General features: G+C 39.1%; 1 protein-coding gene across 3 annotated transcripts; it reads right to left on the bottom strand.

Moving 5' to 3' along the window:
* Nucleotides 1–259: 259 nt before the first annotated feature.
* LOC141760838 (uncharacterized) lies at nt 260–25,238 on the bottom strand. Of its 3 annotated transcripts, XM_074623931.1 has the most exons (12): nt 24,930–25,238; nt 23,154–23,344; nt 22,729–22,869; nt 22,061–22,199; nt 21,182–21,359; nt 20,491–20,632; nt 19,647–19,790; nt 19,449–19,501; nt 15,703–19,338; nt 15,426–15,505; nt 14,906–15,297; nt 260–327 (listed from the first exon to the last, which is right to left on the bottom strand). In XM_074623931.1, exons 1-11 carry the CDS (start codon nt 25,035–25,037, stop codon nt 15,187–15,189), a joined length of 4,923 nt encoding a protein of 1,640 aa, XP_074480032.1. In that variant the 5' UTR covers nt 25,038–25,238; the 3' UTR covers nt 260–327; nt 14,906–15,186. The 3 variants fall into 3 exon arrangements, with proteins under 3 accessions (XP_074480032.1, XP_074480031.1, XP_074480033.1); XM_074623930.1 differs by lacking the exon at nt 260–327 and having other exon boundaries at nt 14,388–15,297; XM_074623932.1 differs by lacking the exons at nt 260–327; nt 15,703–19,338 and having other exon boundaries at nt 15,229–15,297; nt 19,465–19,501; nt 24,930–25,201.
* Between the last annotated feature and the right edge of the window lie 2,277 nt (nt 25,239–27,515).

Here is a 27,515-nt window from a genome sequence, read left to right as displayed (position 1 = left end):
GAGGCTGAACTGCTATAATGAGACACCAGATGGTTTTGACTCAGTCGTGACGTAGACTGTATAGATGTTTGATGCGTCACTCTTTTGGCAATGGCTCCCCCTGCCTGTTCTCAACGGCTGTGAAACCTTTAATGAGCTAGATTTATTGGTACCATATGAAACTAGAAAAACCTAATGAATCCATTGGTACCAACCATGTCATACTAGGTTGTTGGGTTAAATAATTTTGCAGTTGGCTTTATCATAAATACACAAAAAAAAAATACAGTACAAAGTACAACAAATGAAAGGCAGCAAAAACATTTTAAAACACACTGCAACAGTAACCTGCTTTTACATTCATACGGTCAAGTATGTTCGCATGAAAACATTGGCGTAGAGATGGATGTGTTTTTTTCCACAATTAAAATTAATCTTAGGAGATTTCATCTTTATGAGAACAGTGAAGGTAAAGCAGCTGACCGTGCCGTTGTCAATTTAATGGGCAACATGCAAACAAAATGCCCCTACAATAATGTTCATGTTGAATCAACGACCGGTCACTGTGGTTGTAGATCCCAGCCGCATAACACTGGCGAGGCGTACAGCAATGTCTGATGGTAGCCCTCGTCTCACCAGTTCATCTTTAATCTGGAGAAGAAAAACCAACAGTGGTGCTGAAATTTGAAAGCGTGAGATCTGTGATTGTTATATGTATGTATGTCTGAATCATCAGAAGTGTTTATGATACATGCTGTTATTTCTGATAAGATATGAAGAGGCTGACCTGTTGAATGACGATAGTCCTGATTTGGTCCTCAGACAGTGGAGACGAAGAGGAAATCTTCATTCTCAGAGCTACAACAGCTAGAAGCACAGTGACCAAACATTACAGTGAAGGCCAGAGGGTGCTGAAACTGAGTAATACAACACAGAGTCTCTAAGGTGAGGTCTACCATTTTCTGAAAACTTACTTGGGCTTGAGACGTCAGTTACAGGTGTTTGGGAAGTCCTTGATTCTCTGGTGGTTGTAGTTTGTGTGGTTGTTGCATTTGGTGTAGTGATGGTTGTATTTATTGGGGTAGTTATTGAGGGACCCGTTGTTGTACTTTGTGTGATTGTTAAATCTGGTCTAGTAATGATTGTATTTAGTGGGGTAGTCATTGAGGGACCCATTGTCGTACTTTGTGTGATTGTTGTATTTGGTGTAGTGATGGTTGTATTTATTGGGGTAGTCATTGAGGGACCCATGGTTGTACTTTGTGTGATTGTTGTATTTGGTGTAGTGATGGTTGTATTTATTGGGGTAGTCATTGAGGGACCCGTGGTTGTATTTTGTGTAATTGGTGTATTTGGTGTAGTGATGGTTGTATTTATTGGGGTAGTCATTGAGGGAACCGTGGTTGTATTTTGTGCGATTGTTGTATTTGGTGTAGTGATGATTGTATTGGGTGTAGTGATGGTTGTATTTATTGGGGTAGTTATCGAGGGACCCGTGGTTGTATTTTGTGTGATTGTTGTATTTTGTGTAGTGATGATTGTATTTGGTGTAGTGATGGTTGTATTTATTGGGGTAGTTATTGAGGGACCCGTGGTTGTATTTTGTGTAATTGTTGTATTTGGTGTAGTGATGGTTGTATTTATTGGGGTAGTTATTGAGGGACCCGTGGTTGTATTTTGTGTAATTGTTGTATTTGGTGTAGTGATGATTGTATTTGGTGTAGTGATGGTTGTATTTATTGGGGTAGTTATTGAGGGACCCGTGGTTGTATTTTGTGTGATTGTTGTATTTGGTGTAGTGATGGTTGTATTTATTGGGGTAGTGATGGTTGTATTTATTGGGGTAGTTATCGAGGGACCCGTGGTTGTATTTTGTGCGATTGTTGTATTTGGTGTAGTGATGATTGTATTTGGTGTAGTGATGGTTGTATTTATTGGGGTAGTTATCGAGGGACCCGTGGTTGTATTTTGTGCGATTGTTGTATTTGGTGTAGTGATGATTGTATTTGGTGTAGTGATGGTTGTATTTATTGGGGTAGTTATCGAGGGACCCGTGGTTGTATTTTGTGCGATTGTTGTATTTGGTGTAGTGATGATTGTATTTGATGTAGTGATGGTTGTATTTATTGGGGTAGTTATTGAGGGAGCCGTGGTTGTATTTTGTGTAATTGTTGTATTTGGTGTAGTGATGGTTGTATTTATTGGGGTAGTTATTGAGGGACCCGTGGTTGTATTTTGTGTGATTGTTGTATTTGGTGTAGTGATGATTGTATTTGGTGTAGTGATGGTTGTATTTATTGGGGTAGTTATCGAGGGACCCGTGGTTGTATTTTGTGTGATTGTGGTATTTTGTGTAGTGATGATTGTATTTGGTGTAGTGATAGTTGTATTTATTGGGGTAGTTATTGAGGGACCCGTGGTTGTATTTTGTGTAATTGTTGTATTTGGTGTAGTGATTGAGGGACCCGTGGTTGTATTTTGTGTAATTGTTGTATTTGGTGTAGTGATGATTGTATTTGGTGTAGTGATGGTTGTATTTATTGGGGTAGTTATCGAGGGACCCGTGGTTGTATTTTGTGTGATTGTGGTATTTTGTGTAGTGATGATTGTATTTGGTGTAGTGATAGTTGTATTTATTGGGGTAGTTATTGAGGGACCCGTGGTTGTATTTTGTGTAATTGTTGTATTTGGTGTAGTGATGGTTGTATTTATTGGGGTAGTTATTGAGGGACCCGTGGTTGTATTTTGTGTAATTGTTGTATTTGGTGTAGTGATGATTGTATTTGGTGTAGTGATGGTTGTATTTATTGGGGTAGTTATTGAGGGACCCGTGGTTGTATTTTGTGTGATTGTTGTATTTGGTGTAGTGATGGTTGTATTTATTGGGGTAGTTATCGAGGGACCCGTGGTTGTATTTTGTGCGATTGTTGTATTTGGTGTAGTGATGATTGTATTTGGTGTAGTGATGGTTGTATTTATTGGGGTAGTTATCGAGGGACCCGTGGTTGTATTTTGTGCGATTGTTGTATTTGGTGTAGTGATGATTGTATTTGGTGTAGTGATGGTTGTATTTATTGGGGTAGTTATTGAGGGAGCCGTGGTTGTATTTTGTGTAATTGTTGTATTTGGTGTAGTGATGGTTGTATTTATTGGGGTAGTCATTGAGGGAGCCGTGGTTGTATTTTGTGTAATTGTTGTATTTGGTGTACTGATGATTGTATTTGGTGTAGTGAAGGTTGTATTTATTGGGGTAGTTATCGAGGGACCCGTGGTTGTATTTTGTGCGATTGTTGTATTTGGTGTAGTGATGGTTGTATTTATTGGGGTAGTTATTGAGGGACCCGTGGTTGTATTTTGTGCGATTGTTGTATTTGGTGTAGTGATGATTGTATTTGGTGTAGTGATGGTTGTATTTATTGGGGTAGTTATCGAGGGACCCGTGGTTGTATTTTGTGCGATTGTTGTATTTGGTGTAGTGATGATTGTATTTGGTGTAGTGATGGTTGTATTTATTGGGGTAGTTATCGAGGGACCCGTGGTTGTATTTTGTGCGATTGTTGTATTTGGTGTAGTGATGATTGTATTTGGTATAGTGATGGTTGTATTTATTGGGGTAGTTATCGAGGGACCCGTGGTTGTATTTTGTGCGATTGTTGTATTTGGTGTAGTGATGATTGTATTTGGTGTAGTGATGGTTGTATTTATTGGGGTAGTTATTGAGGGACCCGTGGTTGTATTTTGTGCGATTGTTGTATTTGGTGTAGTGATGATTGTATTTGGTGTAGTGATGGTTGTATTTATTGGGGTAGTTATCGAGGGACCCGTGGTTGTATTTTGTGCGATTGTTGTATTTGGTGTAGTGATGATTGTATTTGGTGTAGTGATGGTTGTATTTATTGGGGTAGTTATCGAGGGACCCGTGGTTGTATTTTGTGCGATTGTTGTATTTGGTGTAGTGATGATTGTATTTGGTGTAGTGATGGTTGTATTTATTGGGGTAGTTATCGAGGGACCCGTGGTTGTATTTTGTGCGATTGTTGTATTTGGTGTAGTGATGATTGTATTTGGTGTAGTGATGGTTGTATTTATTGGGGTAGTTATCGAGGGACCTGTGGTTGTATTTTGTGCCATTGTTGTATTTGGTGTAGTGATGGTTGTATTTATTGGGGTAGTCATTGAGGGACCCGTGGTTGTATTTTGTGAAATTGTTGTATTTTGTGTAATTGTTGTATTTGGTGTAGTGATGATTGTATTTGGTGGAGTGATGGTTGTATTTATTGGGGTAGTTATCGAGGGACCCGTGGTTGTATTTTGTGCGATTGTTGTATTTGGTGTAGTGATGATTGTATTTGGTGTAGTGATGGTTGTATTTATTGGGGTAGTTATCGAGGGACCCGTGTTTGTATTTTGTGCGATTGTTGTGTTTGGTGTAGTGATTATTGTATTTGGTGTAGTGATGGTTGTATTTATTGGGGTAGTTATCGAGGGACCCGTGGTTGTATTTTGTGCGATTGTTGTATTTGGTGTAGTGATGATTGTATTTGGTGTAGTGATGGTTGTATTTATTGGGGTAGTCATTGAGGGACCCGCGGTTGTATTTTGTGCGATTGTTGTATTTGGTGTAGTGATGGTTGTATTTAGTGGGGTAGTCATTGTTGGAATGGTTGTGGTTTCTGGTGGTTCTGTAAACAGAAGTGAATATATAACATACGTTACAAGTGAATTTATCAATTCAGGAATTCATCAATCAAACATTTAACATTAAAAGAAAACAAAGGCTGGTTTCACTCACCAATTCCAACACTCACAATGACACATCGGAGCTCAGAGTGATACTTGACTGAACTATGGAGATAAATCAATATAATGGTTTATTTATTTCATAAAGTATTATACTTTTTTTTTTTTCTTTCTTGCTCAAGCTCTCCTCCATTCTAAAGTAATAATTTGAAAGCGAATGAGTGTATTTTCCTAAAAGGTCCATTATCCGAGACCACACAGAAGTTGTCACAAGAACTTTGTAGTCTCTTTGTTGTTTTGCCTGGACTGTCTCCAGCCTCCTGCTCACTCTCCAGACCTGCCATCCTCCAACCATCCACCAGATGACCTCAGACTCTCTTTGCTAGTCCTGCTCCCCTGCCATCTTCTCCCACCTACACACCTGTACTTATACATATATATATATATATATATATATATATATATATATATAAAAGTATATATATTTATTATTTTTTACCCCCATCAGCAGCTATAACCCCATGATTTATTATATCTTATGCATTTATTTATACAGTACATTTAAACTAATATTTGCATTTATTTATGCTATTCTTGCATTTTTTACACACTCAATAATGGACCCTATTTTTCACCATTATTATTTGTATTTTTATATTTATTTGTATTTATTATTTGAGGAAAACGTAACTCAATTTCTCCCCTAGGGATCAATAAAGGATTTCTGTTTCTGATATTTATTTTATTTCCTCGCCGAAGAGAGGGAAGTTCATCCCAAAGTGACCGATGTATTTATACCGTACACCTTAAAGAAGGGTGCTTCATTGAGCTGTGAGTGTGACTACAAAAAGTAAAAATTAAAGCCAATGATGTAATTCTCTTTTAGGACATTTAGGACACCATTTCTTTCCAAAACTCCTTTCTTCCATTATATTTATACTGACAATATAATAGCTTGATTTATGCATTAATGACTAAAACACCTTTGCCATAAGAAACTCAGTTGACAGTTTATAATTTCAGGTATTTCTATGGTTTGTCCATATATGTTTATGTACTTGGGAGAAGTGACTGACTTGCTAAGTGCCTGGACGACAAAACAGATGGGGTGGCTTTCTCCATCTTCGTTTTCAGACGGCGTCCATGTCAGGTTGAACCGTCCGTCTCCTGATGTCGCCTCGTTTACGTTGTGCGGCCCGCTGAACAGCAGCTCAGAGATCCTTAAACAAACAGAAGAGGAAAAGGCTTGGCAAGATAAATAACCATTACCGAAAACCACCACACCCCCCAATTAAGCAAAACTGTTTTCCTTGAAGGCATGATCGAAACCTTCTCAGCTTTATTGTAAATTACGTTTCTATCATGGTAATTATTTTTTTTTTTTTCATTAGTCACACAGTTCTAATTGAGCTTGTTAAACGACTACTGAAACAATGACGTGCAGCACGGTTGGTTGGTTCTTTCACTTGTTGCACTCATGTCAAACCTGTCTTGTGCATCAGTGTTTACTCAGATCAGATTCCTTGTGGTTTGGGGAGTGAAAACCATTGACTAATGCCCTGAACTGGATACGTATTTTCTTATGTAATCAGAGAACCTTCTGCGTCATTAACATTCTTTTAAATCAGTTTTAATGTTCGACTTACGTGGAGATGGTTGCCTCGGCGCTGATGCTGATTTGCAGGGACTGACCGACGGCGGTGTACAGCCGAGCTCTGTTGGCCGGTGTTGGAGGCAGGAACTTGGGCAGATAGAGTCCCTCTGTGCACAATGGCACCACAGGATCCACTGGAACAATAGAGAAAAGGATGGCAATCAACTTTTCATCCAGACTAGAGTATCTCAGCAACTGTTTAATTGCCATAAAATGCTGTGGGGACATTCATGGTGCCCTGAGGATGAATCCTAATGTCTTTAGTGACTCAGAGACTTTTCCTCTAGTGCCACCAGCAGGTCAAGAGTTTCACTTAATCTGTGAAATATCTTTACATCTACTATATCGATTGGAACAAACTTGCAAGCTTTTTATACACCCGCGACAACGTTGTCCGGGGTATATAGCGCTCGGCGTGTCCGTCCGTCCATTCACGTGTCACACTTTCGTTTCCAGAGCAGAACTCAAAAACTATTTAACTTATGAACTTCAAATTTGGTATGATGGTTGACAGTGTGGTCTAAGGTAAGATAAGGTATTCCTTTATTAGTCCCACAGTGGGGAAATTTGCTAGTTGTGCCTTTTGGGGGTTAGAAGTCCAGGGTGCCCAAATTTTTTTAAATTTTGGCCAAAATCTGTGATTTTTTTCGACCTCAATTTCGTTTCCGGAGCAGAACTAAAAAACTATTTGACTTAGGAACTTCAAATTTGGTATGATGGTTGACAGTGTGGTCTAGTTGTGCCTTTTGGGGGGTTAGAAGTCCCGGGTGCCCAGCTACGGTAAGCTGATAACAAGCTATATTGTGCTCAATATACTAATTCCATTAGTTCCAAAAGGGCAAAACCTTTGGCCCTACTTTAGTAGGGGTAAAGCGGTGAGCCGAGGTATGTGAGCAATGCTCACTTTTGCCTTGTCTTTGATAGAAGTATTCTCTTGGCTTGCCGAAGCACAAATGTGAAGACATTTTCAAAATCGGTCGAACCGTTGTGAGCTGAAAAGTGAGTTTTTCTTATCATACTATATCTAGTATTTGTTGCTCTGAGCGAAGCATATTTAAATGGATGCACTTTTGCCTCGTGCATTATCGTGACATTCACACGCATTTGCAACTGGTCTGTATCGTATCAAAAAAATTCAAATAGTATCCACCGCTAGCTAGCAGAGGAAGGGTATAATCGGCCATTATTGAAAGATGATGATGATTGCTAAATAACTTTGATGTTATACACTATAAATTCACTTACTAAAGATCAACTACTGAGATTATTTCTAACTTCAGCACAGCTAAATAAATCCTGGCTACCAAACAAGAAACCTTACCCCTTACGGCAAACTGGACAGGTATTTTGCTGATAGGGACGCCGCTTATGGTCGTCTGCACCCCGTTGGTTTGAGTCAGGGTGATGATCTGCCTGGCAAAGTCCTCCATCACCAGCTGTACGACGTACGCACCTTCATCGCTGCTACTGGTTGGGCTGAATGACAGAGTACAGGACTGCAAGAGGACAAAACAAGAGTCATGAGGACAAAATAATCAAAGTATTTTCTGTCAGGTAATGAGATGGAAGACATGTACATTTAAATTGGAATAAAATTTAAGCTTTAAACCCCAAAAAATAAAGTAGTACAAATTTGCGGCTGCTTTACTAGAGTATTCCCATTTTATGCAACTTTATACTTCTGCTCCACTACATCTCAGAGGGTTAGGGTTGACATTTGTCCATGACAGTTTTTCCTCCACAAAATTTTGCATAAGTTTAGAGCGTTATTTAGCCTCCTTCCTGACAAGCTAGTATGACATGGTTGGTACCAATGGATTCATTAGGTTTTTTTAGAACTCTACATACATATATTTCTACATATATATATATATATAAATATATATATATATCTTTAAAAACACCTACAGCAGTAAAATGCAACATACACATTAATGCAGCAGTAATATTAATCCAGAAACATCAGATATGATAGCAAAACACTGTTTACTGCACAATGAATACTTTTACTTGCCATATTTAAGTAAATTTGCGTCTGAGGCTACTCACTGATGAGAGGCTGAGAACAGCAGGCGGTGTGCAGGGGTTACACTCCATCGCTGTGGTGTTTCCATTTCTGCATCTGACCTCGTCTCCGTCAGGGTCAAACGCCAACAGGTTGAAATCTCTCCGACAGTTTGAAGGAACTCTGAGAGAGAGAAACATTGTGCAAACCCCCCCTGCATCAACTTCCCTGTAAAGCATTAGCCATGGACCATGGATGTATAAAGAGAGCTGGATACAGCGTTGGAGGCGGGGCCCCGTTCATTCCTATGAAAGTTGCTCAGTGGCGCATGAACCAAAATGGCTCGAGTCTTGTGACACATAAAACGGTTTAAATACATAAGGTGTAAAGATAGAAGCATGAACGGTAAGGAGGCTTACCTCAGAGCTGGCAGGATGGTGGTCTGGGGTGATGCGTTGGCTCGGCCCGTGTCCGACCGGTTCCTCAGCTCCACCAGAGTCACAGCTCTCCAACTTCTGATGCCATTTCTAACGTTATTTATCCAGCTATCACCGTCCACCCCTGCCAACCTTCAGAAGTTCATGAGACAGTCAGTTTTTACTGTGTTGCACGCACAACCTGAATGTTGCATGTGTGTACAGGTCACTCCTAATATAAAGTGTGTTAATAAATCATTGCTTTGCATGAAGCCACCAGAGCAGCAGTTTGACAGTTTTAAAAAACATCTTTGACCTGTATTATTTGGATGCAACAACCTAAGTATTCATTTAAACTAGGGATGCACCGATACCACTTTTTTTCAGACCGAGTACAAGTACAAGTACTTACATTTGGGTACTCGCCGATACCGACTACCGATATGTTTACTTCTCTGTGCCAAAAGGTATGGTATCGATGCCGTTGTATCGGAGCCGTTTTGCGAGTTCGAGTACATGAGCACAGTATCGGACCCGATACCCGATACCCGATACCCGATACTGGTATCGGTGCATCCCTAATTTAAACAGAGCGTTTCAGACAGAGGGCGAAAAGAAACAGCCGGTATGAGGAAAATAAAGCATGTTCAAGTTGAAACCTAAAATTCAATGCACCTGAAATGAGCATAATAGACAGGTGCAGGGATGACATATTTTTGTAGGCCATTGACTTCCAGACGAGGGAACCAGAAATGCTACCTCATTTTTTAGGGCTCATTCCTGCACCACTCTATAGGTCCTCTTTAAAACAAAAACAGAAAACAATGATATGAAGTCATTAGGAACAAATTGATTGACAAAGTCAGGTAGCACTTCATTTTACAGGTCCGCAAATTTCATGGTAATTAGGTGATAATTAGCAAGAAATTTCTTTGGAATTACTGCCAAATTACCCCAATATTTACCTCAAAATGTATCAAAAATTACTTTGTTTAGCTGTCTTGACTTGGAACTTGACTCTGGACTTTTATTATTATTATCTTATATCTATTATAAACCTTATTTAATAATTATATTCCACTATTTCCCAATAAGCAGTAATACAATTTACATTTGCAAAAAGCAGATAAACATCATTCTTAAATTGAATAAGGGCCTCAAAACATTGAAATTCAGTTGAAAATGTTTTGTTTTTTTTCATCAGCTTTATGTTATTTTTTGCACTGTCAGGGTGAACTCACACCATCTCAAACGGAGCGTTGCTGGCAAGCTGCCGAGTTATGATCACCTCTCTCTGACACCACTCTCCACGGCTCTCCTGGTCCACGTTGTTCAGCGCTACAGAAGTCTGACTCCCACAATCATTGTTGGGGCAGTCCCACCTGAGGCTCGCAAAGCAAGTGTGGAGGTTCAGTTTATAGCGAAGGACCACCTGTAGTATTACAGTGAAGACCATTAAAGGGGACATATCATGAAAAACTCACTTTTTCTTTTTCATCAAACTGTGACAACAACCCAGTCAGTTATTTGTGGGCTGCTTTGATCAGAAAACATATGATTCAACGAGCCATTCAGATTTGTCTCCCCTTCCTGTGTCACATGTTATGGACACTGTCGCCTATGCCTGAAACTTCTTCCACATCCTGTAGGGTGCTGATGCTCTGCGGACGGCGGGTTTCTTCCTGCCGCTGAGTTTCATCCGACTGATTTGACTTTCCCCTTGACAGAATCTGGTCAATACGGGACCCTGGGTTGGAGATTTTCAAGCATTTCTTCCGTCCTTGTTGTATTTTAAGACCATGAGTTGATGTTACTTTAGTCCAGCCACATCTACAAGTCTGAAGAACATGTCCAGCTGCTGGTTTCTCAAGAGTATTGCCACTTCCTTGATTCATTGTCGTGTCCCATACCAAGGTTCATTACCGGGAGGTCAGCCAGTGAGTCTTCCTGCACCCCTGCTCTCGCAGACTCCGGGGGGTATTCTTCTTTTTGAACTTTTCAGTAGCCAGGTGAGGGTGGCTCTTGTGCCCTAGTAAGGGTAGGTACGTCATCGTGGTCATCAGATGGGCACCCTCCTTCATTGACGTTTCGTTGATTCGGAGTTTGGCTTGCTGGTACAAATGGTGTGAAGTGGACCTTTTACGCCAGCATTTGTGGTGATTCGCCTTTGTTCCAAGATTGATGCCAGCTGTCTGAGAACTTGGTTATGCCGCCAAGTGTAACGCCCTTGGGCGAGACTCGTAGTGCATCCTGATAGAATGTGCCTTAGTGATGATGCAGGCGCTTGACAAAGGGAACAAGAGGGGTCTTCTCCGAACCACTGCTTCAGGTTTTGTGGTGTGGGTAGGAGGTCGTAAGCTCCATCCATCTCCCATATGTCACGCCAGCTGAGTTTTCTCTTTTCCAGGCTCTCCCAGTCACTTCCTCCCCGTTGCCGCTGTTTGAATGATGGTATCTTCTGATTCAGGTAAGGGTCATGACCATTCTTGCTTTGGTGCATTTGAACTCTTCCACGAGACCTGCAATTAGAAATTCCAGTTTGCCGTTCCCATACAGCCCAACGGAACTGAAGCATCGTGGAATTCCAAGTCACTGTTTCACCTGTGTCCTGATCATCCTTTCCAACTTTTCCACTTTGTTGATGGGGATCTCATACACAGTTATATGCCACATGAGTCTTGGGAGTATGTCAAACTGAAAGCACCACAGCTTGAGTTTTCCTGCTCGGTGTCCTTTAGCTTCGCACCATACCATCGGCCCAAGCTCTTCCCTGGCATTTCTGAAAACAGTGGGGACAGGTCTTCCACCAATATGAAATCTTTGATGTGTGACTTGACCTTTGACAATAGAGATGCTTCTGCACTTGCTGGGCTTGATCTTCATCCTCGCCCATGTGATGTCTTGATGAAGCTTTTCCAGAAGTCTCTTGGTGCAGGGGACAGTTGTTGTCATTGTTGTTATGTCATCCATGTAGGCTCGTATCGGTGGTAACCGCTGACCACACTGTAGCCGTTTTCCTCCCACAACCCATTTCAAAGCTCTGATAATGATCTCCTTTGCCATAGTGAAGGCCAATGGAGAGATGGTGCATCCCGTCATGATGCCTATTTACAGTGGTTGCCACGCTAGTGGTGAAGTCTGAAGTTGTGAGGCAAAATTGCAGATCTTGGAAGAAGCGTTTTACCAGATTTGTTAATGTTGCAGGAAATAATTCAAAGGCAGTCTACAGTAGTGAACGAGGAACTAGTTGCTCCATAGGCGTTGGCCATGTTCAGAAACAAGACATGCCGATCCTTTCCTTCTTTTTTTGCAACCTGAAATTATGCTGCTATGTTCAAGGCATCCCGAGAAACCTGCTATGCCAGCCCTTCTGGGAAAGTTTAAAGAGACAGGTGCTAAAAGGGAGCGTTTCAGACAGAGGGTGAATACAGGTATATTCAGACAGAGACAGTTTGAGACAAATAATGTGTTTTTTGAACATTAAAGCATGTAAACATGTTCTAGTAGAAACCCAAAATATAAGTATGAACCTTGAAATGTCCTCTTTAATGACAACATCCAGGAGAGAAACACATGAACTTGGGAAAAGATGCTACTTTGCGGGCCGATATGCAAGAATTGATAAAATCTCCTTTTGTTTTTCTTGAGATACCAGTATTGTTATCACATGGTCCAATACAGACACAACAATTACCTCACGGAGAGGTATTTTTAAGGGGAAAAACCCTTTATTGTGAAGTATATTTAAACATATATAGAGAATCCCCTTTGTTGCATTGATAGATAGATAGATAGATAGATAGATAGATAGATAGATAGATAGATAGATAGATAGATAGATAGATAGATAGATAGATAGATACTTTATTGATCCCGAAGGAAATTTAGGCATCCAGTAGCTTACACAACAAATCCAAACACCAATACACCTTAAAAAGAGATAAAATCGCATAGAATGAAGTAAAATAAGTCTACGGACTTAAGATACAGACACATCCCAGAAATACAGTTATCACTTTTTTTAGTTCTTAATGATATTCATTCATTAATGGAAAGTTATTTTACATTTATACTGTCAAATTTCAACAAGTGAATGTAGGATTAGAAGGAAAGTGTACATACCTTGATAGATCCAGGGGTGATTTTTGGGTAGTAAGTCATCACTGTGCCATAAAAGTGAGAAGCCTGGGCGGTGCTGACCAGCAGCAACAACAACACAGAGAGCACCATGGTGAATGTGTTCAGTCTCTCCACACAAAGATAGAAAAGTAAAACCCACACACTTCCAAAGACTGCCTCTCTTCCACACTCTCTTCCACAATAAGCGAACCGTCTAGCTCTTTGTTCAAACACCAAATGGCACAGCGTTAAAAGTAGTAGTAGTAGTAGGAGTGGAGAAATTAAATTTGATCCAGAAAATCCAGTTTCAGCAGTGATGGAGGAAGTGTTCAGATCTTTTACTTAAGTAAAATACTAATACCACAAGTAAAAGTCCTGCATTGAAAATGTCCCTTCAGTAAAATCTTGAAAATCTAGTTAAAGTATTAAAACTGTGAATGTTCTACTATTATATATTATATAATTAGATTATTTTTACTAATGCATCAATGTAAACACTCTTTAATAGGCTACTCTATCAAAAAAATAAGCACAACTACAAGCCAAGTATACTTTTCTGTAGGCATAAGGTAAGGTAGGAAGGTAAGAATACTTAATTATACTTTTCTTAAGTACATTTCGATCAAAAGATTAAGTACAAGTAGGCCTATAAGCCAAGAATACTTAGACTTTTCTGTATACTTGTTAGCATAAACCAAGTGTACTTAGACTTTTCGGTATACTTGTCCATATGAGCAAAGTATACTTTTCTGTATACTTGTCAGTATAAGCCAAGTATACTTAGACTTTTCTATATACTTATCAGTATAAGCCAAGTATACTTAGATTTTTCTGTATACTTGTCAGTATAAGCCAAGTATACTTAGACTTTTCTGTATACTTGTCAGTATAAGCCAAGTATACTTAGACTGTTCTGTCTACTTGTCAGTATAAGCAAAGTATACTTAGACTGTTCTGTCTACTTGTCAGTATAAACCAAGTAAACTTAGACTTTTCTGTATACTTGTTAGTATAAACCAAGTGTACTTAGACTTTTCTGTATACTTGTTAGCATAACCCAAGTGTACTTAGACTTTTCTGTATACTTGTCAGTATTAGCCAAGTATACTTAGACTTTTCTGTATACTTGTTAGCATAAACCAAGTGTTCTTACACTTTTCTGTATACTTGTCAGTATGAGCCAAGAAATTAATAAAATGTTACCGAAACTGTCCATTACAACATCACAATTTTCTTCTTTCATCTTTGGTGTATCGGGAACAGAATAATGACTATGACTGATTTTCCTAAATAATCTGAGAATAGAAACAAGCAATCATCGCGTACCTGCTTCTCTAACACCTCCAAATTGAGTTGAAGTTATTTCTTTTTTAAAAAAGCATACAAATCATAATGCGTCTCACGTTTTGATTTACCCTAGTTTTTTATTTTTATTTTAGATTAATAATTAATTTTTCTGCAAAAACAAAGCGTAAAAAAAACAGCTTTTATTTAACATTTATCAAGCTGCATTCATGATAATAAAGTTAGATACAACCAAAAAATTAAAGGTGTCATACATGATGGTTATAGCATCCAAATCATTATTGTAAACACTAACAATAGTAGCAGTAGTAAAGGTTTACACATGTTTAAAAACAAATGGACACTTGAACACAACATAAAATCATGTGATGTCACATCATGCGATTAATCGCGATTAAATATTTGAATCGATTGACAGCCCTAATATAAATATATACATGTAGTTATAGCTTTATGTATGTATATAGTGTGTATGTTTATATTCTAGTGATACTGATTTTGATATGTGACAATCCAATGTGACGCAATAAACAAAACTGAGGAAAACAAATATTTTTTGCAATTTTCGTTTGCAAGTTAGTTTGTTTTTGCAGTTCGCTTTATTATAAATAGACAAAACAAAAAAATACAGTGCAAAGTACAACAAATGAAAAGCAGCAAAAAAAAAAAAGAAACTACAACAGTAACCTGCTTTTACATTCATATGGTCAAGTATTTATACATGAAAACATTCTGCTTACAAACTGTAAACATTTTTAAATGTTCAAAATAATGAACAGATTTTTTTCAATCAATAAAACAGGTATGATCATATAACTAATTTGGAATATGGAATATATTTATGACCTGTGATGTGTGAAGGAAAATATGCTTTTGAAGAGCTGTTTGAACAGTGAAGGTAAAGCAGCTGACCGTGCCGTTGTAAATTTGACAGGCAACTGCAAACAAAATATCCCTGCAATAAATGTTCATGTTGAGTCAACAGGGGTCGCTGTGGTTGTAGATTCCAGCTGCATACTACTGACGAGGCTTAGAGTAAAGTCTGATGGCAGCCCTCTTCTCACCAGTTCATCTTTAATCTGGAGAAGAAAAAGCAACAGCGGTGCTGAGATATGATAGTGTAAGATCTGTGATTGTTATATGTATGTATGTCTGAATCATTTTATGATACTTGCTTTTATTTCTGATAAGATATGAAGAGGCTGACCTGTTGAATGACGGTAGTCCTGATTTGGTCCTCAGACAGTGGAGACGAAGAGGAAAGCCTCATTCTCAGAGCTACAACAACTAGAAGCACAGTGACCAAACATTACAGTGCAGGCCAGAAGGTGAAGCTGAAACTGAGTAATACAACGCAGAGTCTCTAAGGCGAGGTCTACCATTTTCAGGCCACTCCAATGTCGTTGTTTTCACTTCGCTCGCTCACTTAGCTAAGTGTATGTCCATTAAGAGATGATTAGTTTCACCATTTTTGTCATACTCACTTAGGTTAGAGATGTCAGTTACAGGTGTTGGTGAAGCTGTTGTGTCTTGAGGTGCAGTAGCTGGTGGGGGACTTGCTGTTGTAGTTGGTGTAGTGATGGTTTTTGTAGTTAGTGGGGTAGTTGTTGAGGGAATTGTGGTTGTATTTTGTGTGATGGTTGTTGTAGTTAGTGGGGTAGTTGTTGGGGGAATAGTGGTTGTATTTTGTGTGGTGGTTGTTGTAGTTAGTGGGGTAGTTGTTGAGGGAATTGTGGTTGTATTTTGTGTGGTGGTTGTTGTAGTTAGTGGGGTAGTTGTTGAGGGAATAGTGGTTGTATTTTGTGTGGTGGTTGTTGTAGTTAGTGGGGTAGTTGTTGAGGGAATAGTGGTTGTATTTTGTGTGGTGGTTGTTGTATTTAGTGTAGTCATAGTTGTTGTAGTTAGTGGGGTAGTTGTTGAGGGAATTGTGGTTGTATTTTGTGTGGTGGTTGTTGTAGTTAGTGGGGTAGTTGTTGAGGGAATAGTGGTTGTATTGTGTGTGGTGGTTGTTGTAGTTAGTGGGGTAGTTGTTGTGGGAATTATGGTTTTATTCTGTGTGGTGGTTGTTGTATTTGGTGTAGTGAAGACAGTTGTAGTTAGTGGAGTGGTTATTGATGGAATTATGGTTGTTGTATTTAGTGTAGTCATGGTTGTTGTGGTTAGTGGGGTAGTTGTTGAAGGAATTGTGGTTGTATTTTGTGTGGTTGTTGTATTTGCTTTAGTGATGGTTGGTATAGTTAGTGGGGTAGTTGTTGAGGGAATTGTGGTTGTATTTTGTTTGGTTGTTGTTGTATTTGGTGTAGTCATGGTTGTCGTGGTTAGTGGGGTAGTTGTTGAAGGAATAGTGGTTGTATTTTGTGTGGTGGTTGTTGTATTTGGTGTAGTTATGGTTGTTTTGGTTAGTGGGGTAGTTATTGAGGGAAAAGTGGTTGTATTTTGTGTGGTTTTTGTAGTTGGTGTAGTTATGGTTGTTGTGGTTAGTGGGGTAGTTGTTGAGGGAAAAGTGGTTGTATTTTGTGTGGTGGTTGTTGTATTTGGTGTAGTGATGGTTGTTGTAGTTAATGGGGTAGTCGTTGATGGAATTATGGTCGTTGTATTTGGTGTAGTGATGGTTGTAGTTAGTGGTGTAGTTATTGAGGGAACTGTGGTTGTATTTTGTGTGGTTGTTGTATTTGGGTTGGTGATGGTTGTATTTAGTGGGGTAGTTATTGAGGGAACTGTGGTTGTATTTGTTGTAGTTGTTGTATTTGGTGTAGTCATGGTTGTTGTGGTTAGTGGGGTAGTTGCTGAGGGAATTGTGGTTGTATTTTGTGTGGTGGTTGTTGTATTTGGTGTAGTGATGGTTGTTGTAGTTAGTGGGGTTGTTGTTGAGGGAATTGTGGTTGTATTTTGTGTGGTGGTTGTTGTATTTGGTGTAGTGATGGTTGTCGTAGTTAGTGGGGTAGTTGTTGAGGGATTTGTGGTTGTATTTTGTGTGGTAGTTGTTGTATTTGGTGTAGGGATGGTTGTTGTAATTAGTGGGGTAGTTGTTGAGGGAGTTATGGTTGTATTTTGGGTGGTGGTTGTTGTATTTGGTGTAGTGATGGTTGTTGTGGTTTGTGGGGTAGTTGTTGAGGGAATTGTGGTTGTACTGTGTGTGGTGGTTGTTGCATTTGGTGTAGTGATGGTTGGTGTAGTTAGTGGGGTAGTTGTTGAGGGAATTGTGGTTGTATTTTGTGTGGTGGTTGTTGTACTTGGTGTAGTGATGGTTGGTGTAGTTAGTGGGGTAGTTGTTGGGGGAATTGTGGTTGTATTTTGTGTGGTGGTTGTTGTATTTGGTGTAGTTATGGTTGTTGTGGTTAGTGGGGTAGTTGTTGAGGGAATTGTGGTTGTATTTTGTGTGTTTTTTGTAGTTGGTGTAGTTATGGTTGTTGTGGTTAGTGGGGTAGTTGTTGAGGGAAAAGTGGTTTTATTTTGTGTGGTGGTTGTTGTATTTGGTGTAGTGGTGGTTGTTGTAGTTAGTGGGGTAGTCGTTGATGGAATTATGGTTGTTGTATTTGGTTTAGTGATGGTTGTATTTAGTGGGGTAGTTATTGAGGGAACTGTGGTTGTATTTTTTGTAGTTGTTGTATTTGGTGTAGTCATGGTTGTTGTGGTTAGTGGGGTTGTTGTTGAGGGAATTGTGGTTGTATTTTGTGTGGTGGTTGTTGTATTTGGTGTAGTTATGGTTGTTGTGGTTAGTGGGGTAGTTGTTGAGGGAATTGTGGTTGTATTTTGTGTGTTTTTTGTAGTTGGTGTAGTTATGGTTGTTGTGGTTAGTGGGGTAGTTGTTGAGGGAAAAGTGGTTTTATTTTGTGTGGTGGTTGTTGTATTTGGTGTAGTGATGGTTGTTGTAGTTAGTGGGGTAGTCGTTGATGGAATTATGGTTGTTGTATTTGGTTTAGTGATGGTTGTATTTAGTGGGGTAGTTATTGAGGGAACTGTGGTTGTATTTTTTGTAGTTGTTGTATTTGGTGTAGTCATGGTTGTTGTGGTTAGTGGGGTTGTTGTTGAGGGAATTGTGGTTGTATTTTGTGTGGTGGTTGTTGTATTTGGTGTAGTTATGGTTGTTGTGGTTAGTGGGGTAGTTGTTGAGGGAATTGTGGTTGTATTTTGTGTGTTTTTTGTAGTTGGTGTAGTTATGGTTGTTGTGGTTAGTGGGGTAGTTGTTGAGGGAAAAGTGGTTTTATTTTGTGTGGTGGTTGTTGTATTTGGTGTAGTGATGGTTGTTGTAGTTAGTGGGGTAGTCGTTGATGGAATTATGGTTGTTGTATTTGGTTTAGTGATGGTTGTATTTAGTGGGGTAGTTATTGAGGGAACTGTGGTTGTATTTTTTGTAGTTGTTGTATTTGGTGTAGTCATGGTTGGTGTAGTTAGTGGGGTTGTTGTTGAGGGAATTGTGGTTGTACTTTGTGTGGTGGTTGTTGTATTTGGTGTAGTGATGGTTGGTGTAGTTAGTGGGGTTGTTGTTGAGGGAATTGTGGTTGTATTTTGTGTGGTGGTTGTTGTACTTGGTGTAGTGATGGTTGGTGTAGTTAGTGGGGTTGTTGTTGAGGGAATTGTGGTTGTATTTTGTGTGGTGGTTGTTGTATTTGGTGTAGTTATGGTTGGTGTAGTTAGTGGGGTAGTTGTTGAGGGAATTGTGGTTGTATTTTGTGTGGTGGTTGTTGTATTTGGTGTAGTTATGGTTGGGGTAGTTGTTGGGGGAATTATGGTTGTATTTTGTGTGGTGGTTGTTGTATTTGGTGTAGTGATGGTTGTAGTTAGTGGGGTAGTTACTGAGGGAATTGTGGTTGTATTTTTTGTGGTTGTTGTATTTGGTGTAGTCATGGTTGTTGTGGTTAGTGGGGTAGCAGTTGTCGGAATGGTTGTTGTGGTTAGTGGGGTTGTTGTTGTCAGAATGGTTGTTGTGGTTAGTGGGGTAGTTGTTGTCGGAGTGGTTGTTGTGGTTAGTGGGGTAGTTGTTGTCGGAGTGGTTGTTGTGGTTAGTGGGGTAGTTGTTGTCGGAGTGGTTGTTGTGGTTAGTGGGGTAGTTGTTGTCGGAGTGGTTGTTGTGGTTAGTGGGGTAGTTGTTGTCGGAATGGTTGTGGTTTCTGTTGGATCTGCAAACAGAAGTGAATATATAACATAGGTTACAAGTGAATTTACCAATCCAGGAATTCATCACTGGAACATTCAACATTAAAAAAAAACAAAGGGTGGTTCCACTCACCGTTTCCAACACTCACAATGACACATCGGAGCTCAGAGTGATACTTGACTGAACTGTGGAGATAAATCAATATGATATATATTTATTTATAGTTTATTTACACCTTTGCCATAAGGAAGTCAGTTCACAGTTTTTAATTTAAGATATTTCTATTGGTTTTTCCCATATATGTTTATGTTCATGTGAGAAGTGACTGACTTGCTAACTGCCTGGACGACGAAACAGACGGGATGGCTTTCTCCATCTTCGTTTTCAGACGGCGTCCATCTCAGGGTGAAGCGTCCAGCTGCTGATGTCGCCTCGTTTATGTTGTGCGGCCCGCTGAACAGCAGCTCAGAGATCCTTTAACAAACAGATGAAGAAAAAGCTTGGCAAGTTAAAAAAACAAAAAAGCCAAACCACCACACCCACAAATGAAGCAAAACTTTCCGTGATGGTAAGATCGAAATCCTCACCTGGCACCTGACTCAGCTTTCTAAGTAATTTTCATGACAGTTGTTTTTTTTGCAGCAGTTTGTCGATTCTTTTACGTGTTGCACTCTTGTCAAACCTGTCTTGTACATCAGTGTTTGCGCAGATCAGATTCCTTGTGCTTTGGCAAGTGAAAACCATTGACTAATCCATTAATGTGGATGAGTATTTCTTAATATACCCCTGTGACAACGTAGTCGCATATAGTTGTATATAGCGCTCCAAGTGTCCGTCCTTCCATTAGTCCTTCCGTCCGTCCTACTTTCGTTTACGGAGCAGAACTCGGAAAGTATTAAACTCACGAACTTCAAATTTGGTATGATTGTTGACAGTGTGGTCTAGTTGTGCCTTTTGGGGGTTAGAAGTCCAGGATGCCCAACATTTTTGATAATAACAAGCTAGATTGTGCTCAATAGACTAATTCCATTAGTTCCAAAAGGGCAAAACCTTTGGCCGTGGTAGGGGTCGAGCAGTGAGCGGAGGTATGTGAGCCACGCTCACTTCTGCCATGTTTAACCAGAGAACGTTCTGCGTCATTAACCTTCTTTTAAATTAGTTTAATATGTCTTACGTGGAGATGGTTGCCTCGGCACTGATGCTGATTTCCAGGGACTGATTGACGGGGGTGTACAGCCGAGCTCTGTTGGCCGGGGTTGGAGGCAGGAACTTGGGCAGATAGAGTCCCTCTGTGCACGATGGCACCACAGGATCCACTGGAACAATAGAGAAAAGTTTTACTAAGGATGGCAATGCCAGTCCATCAGTCAGTCCACCACTTTTCATCCAGACTAAAATATCTCGGCAACTGTTTAAATTGCCATAAAATGCTGTAGGGACATTCATGGTGCCCTGAGGATGAATCCTAATGTCTTTAGTGACTCAGAGACTTTTCCTCTAGTGCCACCAGCAGATCAAGAGTTTCACTTAATCTGTGAAATATCTTTACATCTACTATATCGACTGGAACAAACTTGCTAGCGTTTCTTTGGTAAGAGTGTTCTCTTGGCTTGCCGAAGCACAAATGTGAAGACATTTTCAAAATCGGCCAAACCATTGTGAGCTGAAATGTGAGTTGTTTTTTTATCATACTATGTCTAGTATTTGTAGCTCTGAGCGAAGCTTATTTACAGCAAGAATAGCGTTCTTATTACACACTTTTGCCTTGTGCATTATCGTGAAATTCACACGCATTTGCGACTGGGATGTATCATATCAAAAAAATTCAAACATTATCAAGAAAGTACCAAAACAAGAATCCTTACCCCTCAAAGCAAACTGGACAGGTATTTTGCTGATAGCGACGTTGGTGTTTATGGTCGTCTGCACCCCGCTGGTTTGAGTCAGGGTGATGATCTGCCTGGCAAAGTCCTCAATCACCAGCTGTACAACGTACGCGCCTTCATTACTGCTACTGGTTGGGCTGAATGACAGAGTACAGGACTGCAAGAGGACAAAAAGGGTCATGAGGTCAAAGTATTTTCTGTCAGGTAATGAAATGGAAGACATGTACATTTAAATAGGAATACAATTTAGGCTTTAAACCCCAAAAACAACAGCTGTCAGTGTCAGTGTGCTGACTTGACTATGACTTGCCCCCAAACTGCATGTGATTATTATAAAGTGGGCATGTCTGTAAAGGTGAGACTCGTGGGTACTCTTAGAACCCATTTACATTCACATATCTTGAGGTCGGAGGTCAAGGGACCCCTTTGAAAATGGCCATGACAGTTTTTCCTCGACAAAATTTAGTGTAAGTTTGGAGCGTTATTTAGCCTCCTTCGCAACAAGCTAGTATGACATGGTGGGTATCGATGGATTCTTTAGGTTTCTTAGTTTTATATGATACCAGTATCTTCACTCTCACTTTAATACAGAGCCCGGTACATTGAGAAATGTAAACGTTCTAGCGCTTTCTATCCAGAAAAACGTCCGCTCCCTCATTCACTTGTATGTGTTAACAGGCCAGTCCTGACCTTCCCAATATGGCGGCGACGTTAACGCACGATCCAAGGGCCAATGCGGCATCTACATATATATATCTTTAAAAACATCTACAGCAGTAAAATGCAACATACACATTAATACAGCAGTAATCCATTTACTTGCCATATTTAAGTGAATTTGTGTCTGAGGCTACTCACTGATGAGAGGCTGAGAACAGAAGGCGGTGTGCAGGGGTTACACTCCATCTCTGTGGTGTTTCCATATCTGCATCTGACCTCGTCTCCGTCAGGGTCAAACGCCAACAGGTTGAAATCTCTCCGACAGTTTGAAGGAACTCTGAGAGACAGAAACATTGTGCAAAACCCCCCGCCCCTGCATCAACTTCCCTGTAAAGCATGAGACATGTTTTACAGGGAATAGCTGCTGCTGGATCAGTTCTGTCTAGACAAAAAGTATCTATTAAATGTCAATGTAGTGACTGTCATTCTGCTGGAACTGGATACTGCATGTAACCTGACTCAGTTGTTCCTCAATGTTTGCACCAGGAAACTCACTGCAGACGCCTTTTTGAATTTAAGCGTGCATCTGAACCTGAGCACAAGTCAGCAGATTTCCTCATTTAAAGCTGTTTTCCTACAAAAATCCCCTTTGCCTCTTCCCTTCTCCCCTTTTGTACAGTTATTCTGTGGGAGTAGTGGGTGTAGGGCAGCACGGTGGTGCAGTGGTTAGCACTGACTGCCTCACAGCAAGAGGGTTGCAGGTTCAAACCCGGCTTGGGGTTTGCATGTTCTCCCCGTGTGACCACATAAAACAGTTTAAATACATAAGGTGTAAAGATAGAAGCATGAGCAGTGAGGAGGCTTACCTCAGAGCTGGCAGGATGGTGGTCTGGGGTGATGCGTTGGCTCGGCCCGTGTCCGACCGGTTCCTCAGCTCCACCAGAGTCACAGCTCTCCAAAGATTGATGCCATTTTTAACGTTATTTATCCAGTTACCACCGCGCAACCTACAGAAGTTCATGAGACAGTCAGTTTTTACTGTGCTGTGTTGCATGTGTGTACAGGTCACTTACAAGATATTAACTCCTAATATAAAGTGTGTTAATAAATCATTGCTTTGCATGACGCCACCAGAGCAGCAGCGCTGACAGTTTTGCAAGATATACATTTGCAAAAGCAGATAAACATCATTCTTAAATTGAATAAGGGCCTCAAAATATTTACATGTTTTTGGCCCTCAGTGACATCAGCCCTATGTTATTTGTTTTTTGCATTGTCACGGTGAACTCACACCAGCTGAAAAGGAGCGTTGCTGGCAAGCTGCCGAGTCATGATCCCCTCTCTCTGACACCAATCTCCACTGCTCTCCTGGTCCACGTTTTTCAGCACTATAGGACTCTGAGTCCCACAATTACTGCTGGGGCATTCCCACGAATCGCTCCCTGTGCAAGTGTGGAAGTTCAGCTTATAGCGAAGGACCACCTGTAGTATAACAGTGAAGACGTGTTTTAGCATTAAAGGGGAAATATCATGAAAAACTCACTTTTTCTTTTTCATCAAACTGTGAAATAAAACAACCCAGTCAGTTGTTTGTGGGCTGCTTTGATCAGAAAACATGTGATTCAACAAAGCCATTCAGATTTGCCTCCCCTTCCTGTGTCACACGCTATGGAAGAGGGAACCTGCCAAATTAAAAAAATAAATTAACAAAGAAATAAGTGACTCGATAAATAAATAAATGTCATTAAATGTAGCAAAAATAATATTAAAAATAAATGTAGCCATTAATAAATTGTGTAAAATGTGACATATATTTATATTTCTGTTTTATTTTGCTTCTCTGTTTATTTATCCCTGTATTAATTCCCTTATTTATGTATTCTTCTGTTTAATTTTCCATTTTATTTATTTACGTATTTATTTTTTATTACATTTTAAATGCATTTATTTATTTTTGCATTTCTTTTTTATATTTTTTGTTTATTTTATATTTATTTTTAAATGCATTAATTTATTTATTAAATTTGTATTATTATTTTTGCATTTATTTTTTGTTTGTATTATATTTATTTTCAAATGTATGCATATATTTATTTACATATTTATGCAAAATTTCCCCTTTGCATTTCACCCCTTATCTATTTCCCCAAACTTATTTATTTCTGTTTTCTTTTCTTTATACATTTCTTTACACATTTCTTTATGCATTTCTGCCTCATTATGCAAATTAGGGGGCTAGCTATCTGTGTAATGTATAAAGAAAAGAATACAGAAATAAATAAGTTTGGGGGAATAAAAAATGGATGCAATAGAAAAGGGAAAATTGTGCAGAAATAAATTAATAAATACAGTTAAATAGAAATATAAAATAAATAGAAATAAATGCAAAAATTATTTAAAAATAAATACATAAAAGGGAAAATTAAACATAAATATCATTTATGTCACTTTTTATCAATTAATTAATGGCTACATTTATTTTCAATTTACTATATTTAATGACATATTTATTTATTTATTTATCGAGTCATATATTTATATAAGCATTTCATTTCAATTTTGGCAGTTTTCGTCCTCCATAACATGCAGGCTTATTAAAATATAAAAAATAATTTAAAGAGACAGGCGCTAAAAGGGAGCGTTTCAGACAGTGGGTGAATACAGGTATATTCAGACGGACTGTTTGAGACAAATAATGTGGGTTTTTTTAACATTAAAACATACAAGTATGAACCTGGAAATGTCTTCTTTAATAACAACATTCAAGAGAGAAACTATGGGAAAAGATGCTACTTTGCATGTAGATATGCAAGACTTGATATTATCTTTTTTGTTTTCTTGAGATACTAGTATTGTTATCACATGATCCAGGTCCCATACAGACACAACAATTACCTCATGGAGAGGTATTTTTAAGGGGAAAAACAACTTTATTGTACAGTATATTATTCATCCCATATCACTTTTTAGTTCTTGATGATATTCATTCATTAATGAAAAGTTATTTTACATTTATATTGTCAAATTTCAACAGGTGAATGTAGGATTAAAAGGAAAGTGTACATACCTTGATAGATCCAGGCGTGATTTTTGGGTAGTAAGTCATCATTGTGCCATAAAAGTGAGCAGCCTGGGCGGTGCTGACCAGCAGCAACAGCAACACAGAGAGCACCATGGTGAATGTGTTCAGTCTCTCCACACAAAGACAGACAAGTAAAACCCACACACTTCCAAAGACAGCCTCTCTTTGTTAAGGTTGAAATAAAACAATAAACCAGGAAACAGTGTGGTAGGCTAAGAGGAAATATATTGTGTAATGGTTAACAAGATTATGATCAAAATTCAAAAATGCTTCCAGAGAATGCAGCACCATGTGTCAATAATGTCACCATTGGGTTATCAGATGAGTTTTCAAAGGAATTTGGGCCTCAACAATGGACAACAAAGCATTTGAGTTGTGTGGAAACCCTCATTTTCTCAGAAATAAGAGAACCGTCTGGCTCTTTGTTCAAACACAAAATGGCACAAGAAACAACAAAGGTGGAGAAAGGAAATTTGATCCAGAAAAGCCAGTTTCAGCGGTGATGGAGGAAGTGTTCAGATCCCTTTACTTAAGTAAAAGTCAAAAAAATACCACAAGTCAAAGTCAAAGTCAAATCAGGAAAATGTAGTTAAAGTATTAAAACTGTAACTGTTCTACTATTATATATTATATAATTTGATTATTTTTACTCATGCATCAATGTGAACACTCTTTAATAGGCTACTCTATCAAAAAATAAGCACAACTACAAGCCAAGTACATTTCTGTAGGTCTATAAGGTAAGAATACTTAATTATACTTTTCTTAAGTGTAAAGATTAAGTGCAGTAGGCCTATAAGCCAAATATACTTAGACTTTTCTGTAGACTTGTTAGTATAAACCTACTTCGAATTTTCTGTATACTTTTTAGCATAAACCCATATACTTAGAACTTCTGTATACTTGTCAGTATAAGCAAAGTATACTTAGACTTATATATGTATAATTCAAATTAATTCAGACTTTAATTCTCCTTCAAATCGTCGTTTTGGTCACATGAGGTTGGCACGGGTTACCATGGTTAAACGTCTCTAACCGGCAAAGAGGCTCTCAGGAAATGACGACGTAAATTACTGCTCAGTGTGTCTGAAGAGATACATACTACTGTTTATTCACACAAAAGTACGTTGAACGATAGTACACCTATTGGGTATGTACTGCATAGTATGAGATTTCCATCGAAGCAACCCAGTAAAGGACGCTTTGTAGTGATGTGTCGGTTGCGAACGACTCGGTTCAAAGAGCCGGTTCCCGTCCGAGAGCCGCTTTTTTTCTTTTCTTTTTTCTTTAATTAATTCAAGGCAGAATGATAGGACAATCTTCTCCGCGCCACGGGCACTCCATGCACTGTGACTGAATGTTGTGTTAATGACGTCCGTGCGACCAATCAGGTGATGACAGACAAGGATCATACCATCAAGCAGGGAGGGGCGGGGGTGCGCGGCAAGCTGCCGGTCTACAGGTACAGAGCAGGAAGAAGAGAAGGAGAGAAAGAGAGAGGAGTGCGATGCACGAATAGCAGACAAGATGAGTGACAGTCGGAAACGAAGCAGCATGTTAAATTATGATATTCTGGAAATTATAAGGTTTAGTATAATTATATTGAATAATTTAAGTGATATATCTGCACATATACTAATCATAGGTGAAAACAGCTAAAGCTAAATTTGGCTGAATTATAAAAGGCAGAAGTGAAGTAAAACGAAGAGCCGTTTGAGAGCCGAAAGAGCCGGATCTTCTTGGTGAGCTGAGCCAAATGAACTGGCTCACTAAAAAGAGCCGGAATTCCCATCACTAACGCTTTGTATTAGTATTGTAACGTGGCCCTAGCTGTCAAACGGCCCAACAGCGCTTTTGAACCCGCCCATCCCAACCGCGCTACTTAGACTTTTCTGTATACTTGTTAGCATAAACCAAGTATTCTTAGACTTTTCTGTATACTTGTCAGTATAAGTTAAGTAGAAAAAGACATTTTCTGTATACTTGTCAGTATGAGTCAAGTATACTTATGTTTACTTTTGTTAAGTATATCTCTGATAAGTACATAAAACAACTACACTCCAAGTATACCTCATCATAGTATGAGATTTCGAACGAAGCAACCCAGTAAAGGACGCTTTGCATTAGTATTGGAACGCGGCCCTAGCTGTAAAGACATTTCTGTATACTCGTCAGTATGAGTCAAGTATACTTATGTATACTTTTGTTAAGTATATCCCTGATAGGTACATTTTTTAGTATATTTAGTATTGTTTAGTATGAAGCAACCCAGTAAAGGACGCTTTATATTAGTATTGGAATGCGGCCCTAGCTGAAAAGACATTTCAGTATACTCGTCAGTATGAGTCAAGTATACTTATGTCTACTTTTGTTAAGTATATCCCTGATAGGTACATTTTTTAGTATATTTAGTATTGTTTAGTATGAAGCAACCCAGTAAAGGACGCTTTATATTAGTATTGGAATGCGGCCCTAGCTGAAAAGACATTTCAGTATACTCGTCAGTATGAGTCAAGTATACTTATGTCTACTTTTGTTAAGTATATCCCTGATAGGTACATTTTTTAGTAT

Source organism: Sebastes fasciatus, chromosome 22, assembly GCF_043250625.1.
Source record: "Sebastes fasciatus isolate fSebFas1 chromosome 22, fSebFas1.pri, whole genome shotgun sequence".
NCBI classification, from domain to species: Eukaryota; Metazoa; Chordata; class Actinopteri; order Perciformes; family Sebastidae; genus Sebastes; species Sebastes fasciatus.
Note: the sequence above shows the minus strand (reverse complement) of the source record. Positions and strands in the feature narration are given on the sequence as shown.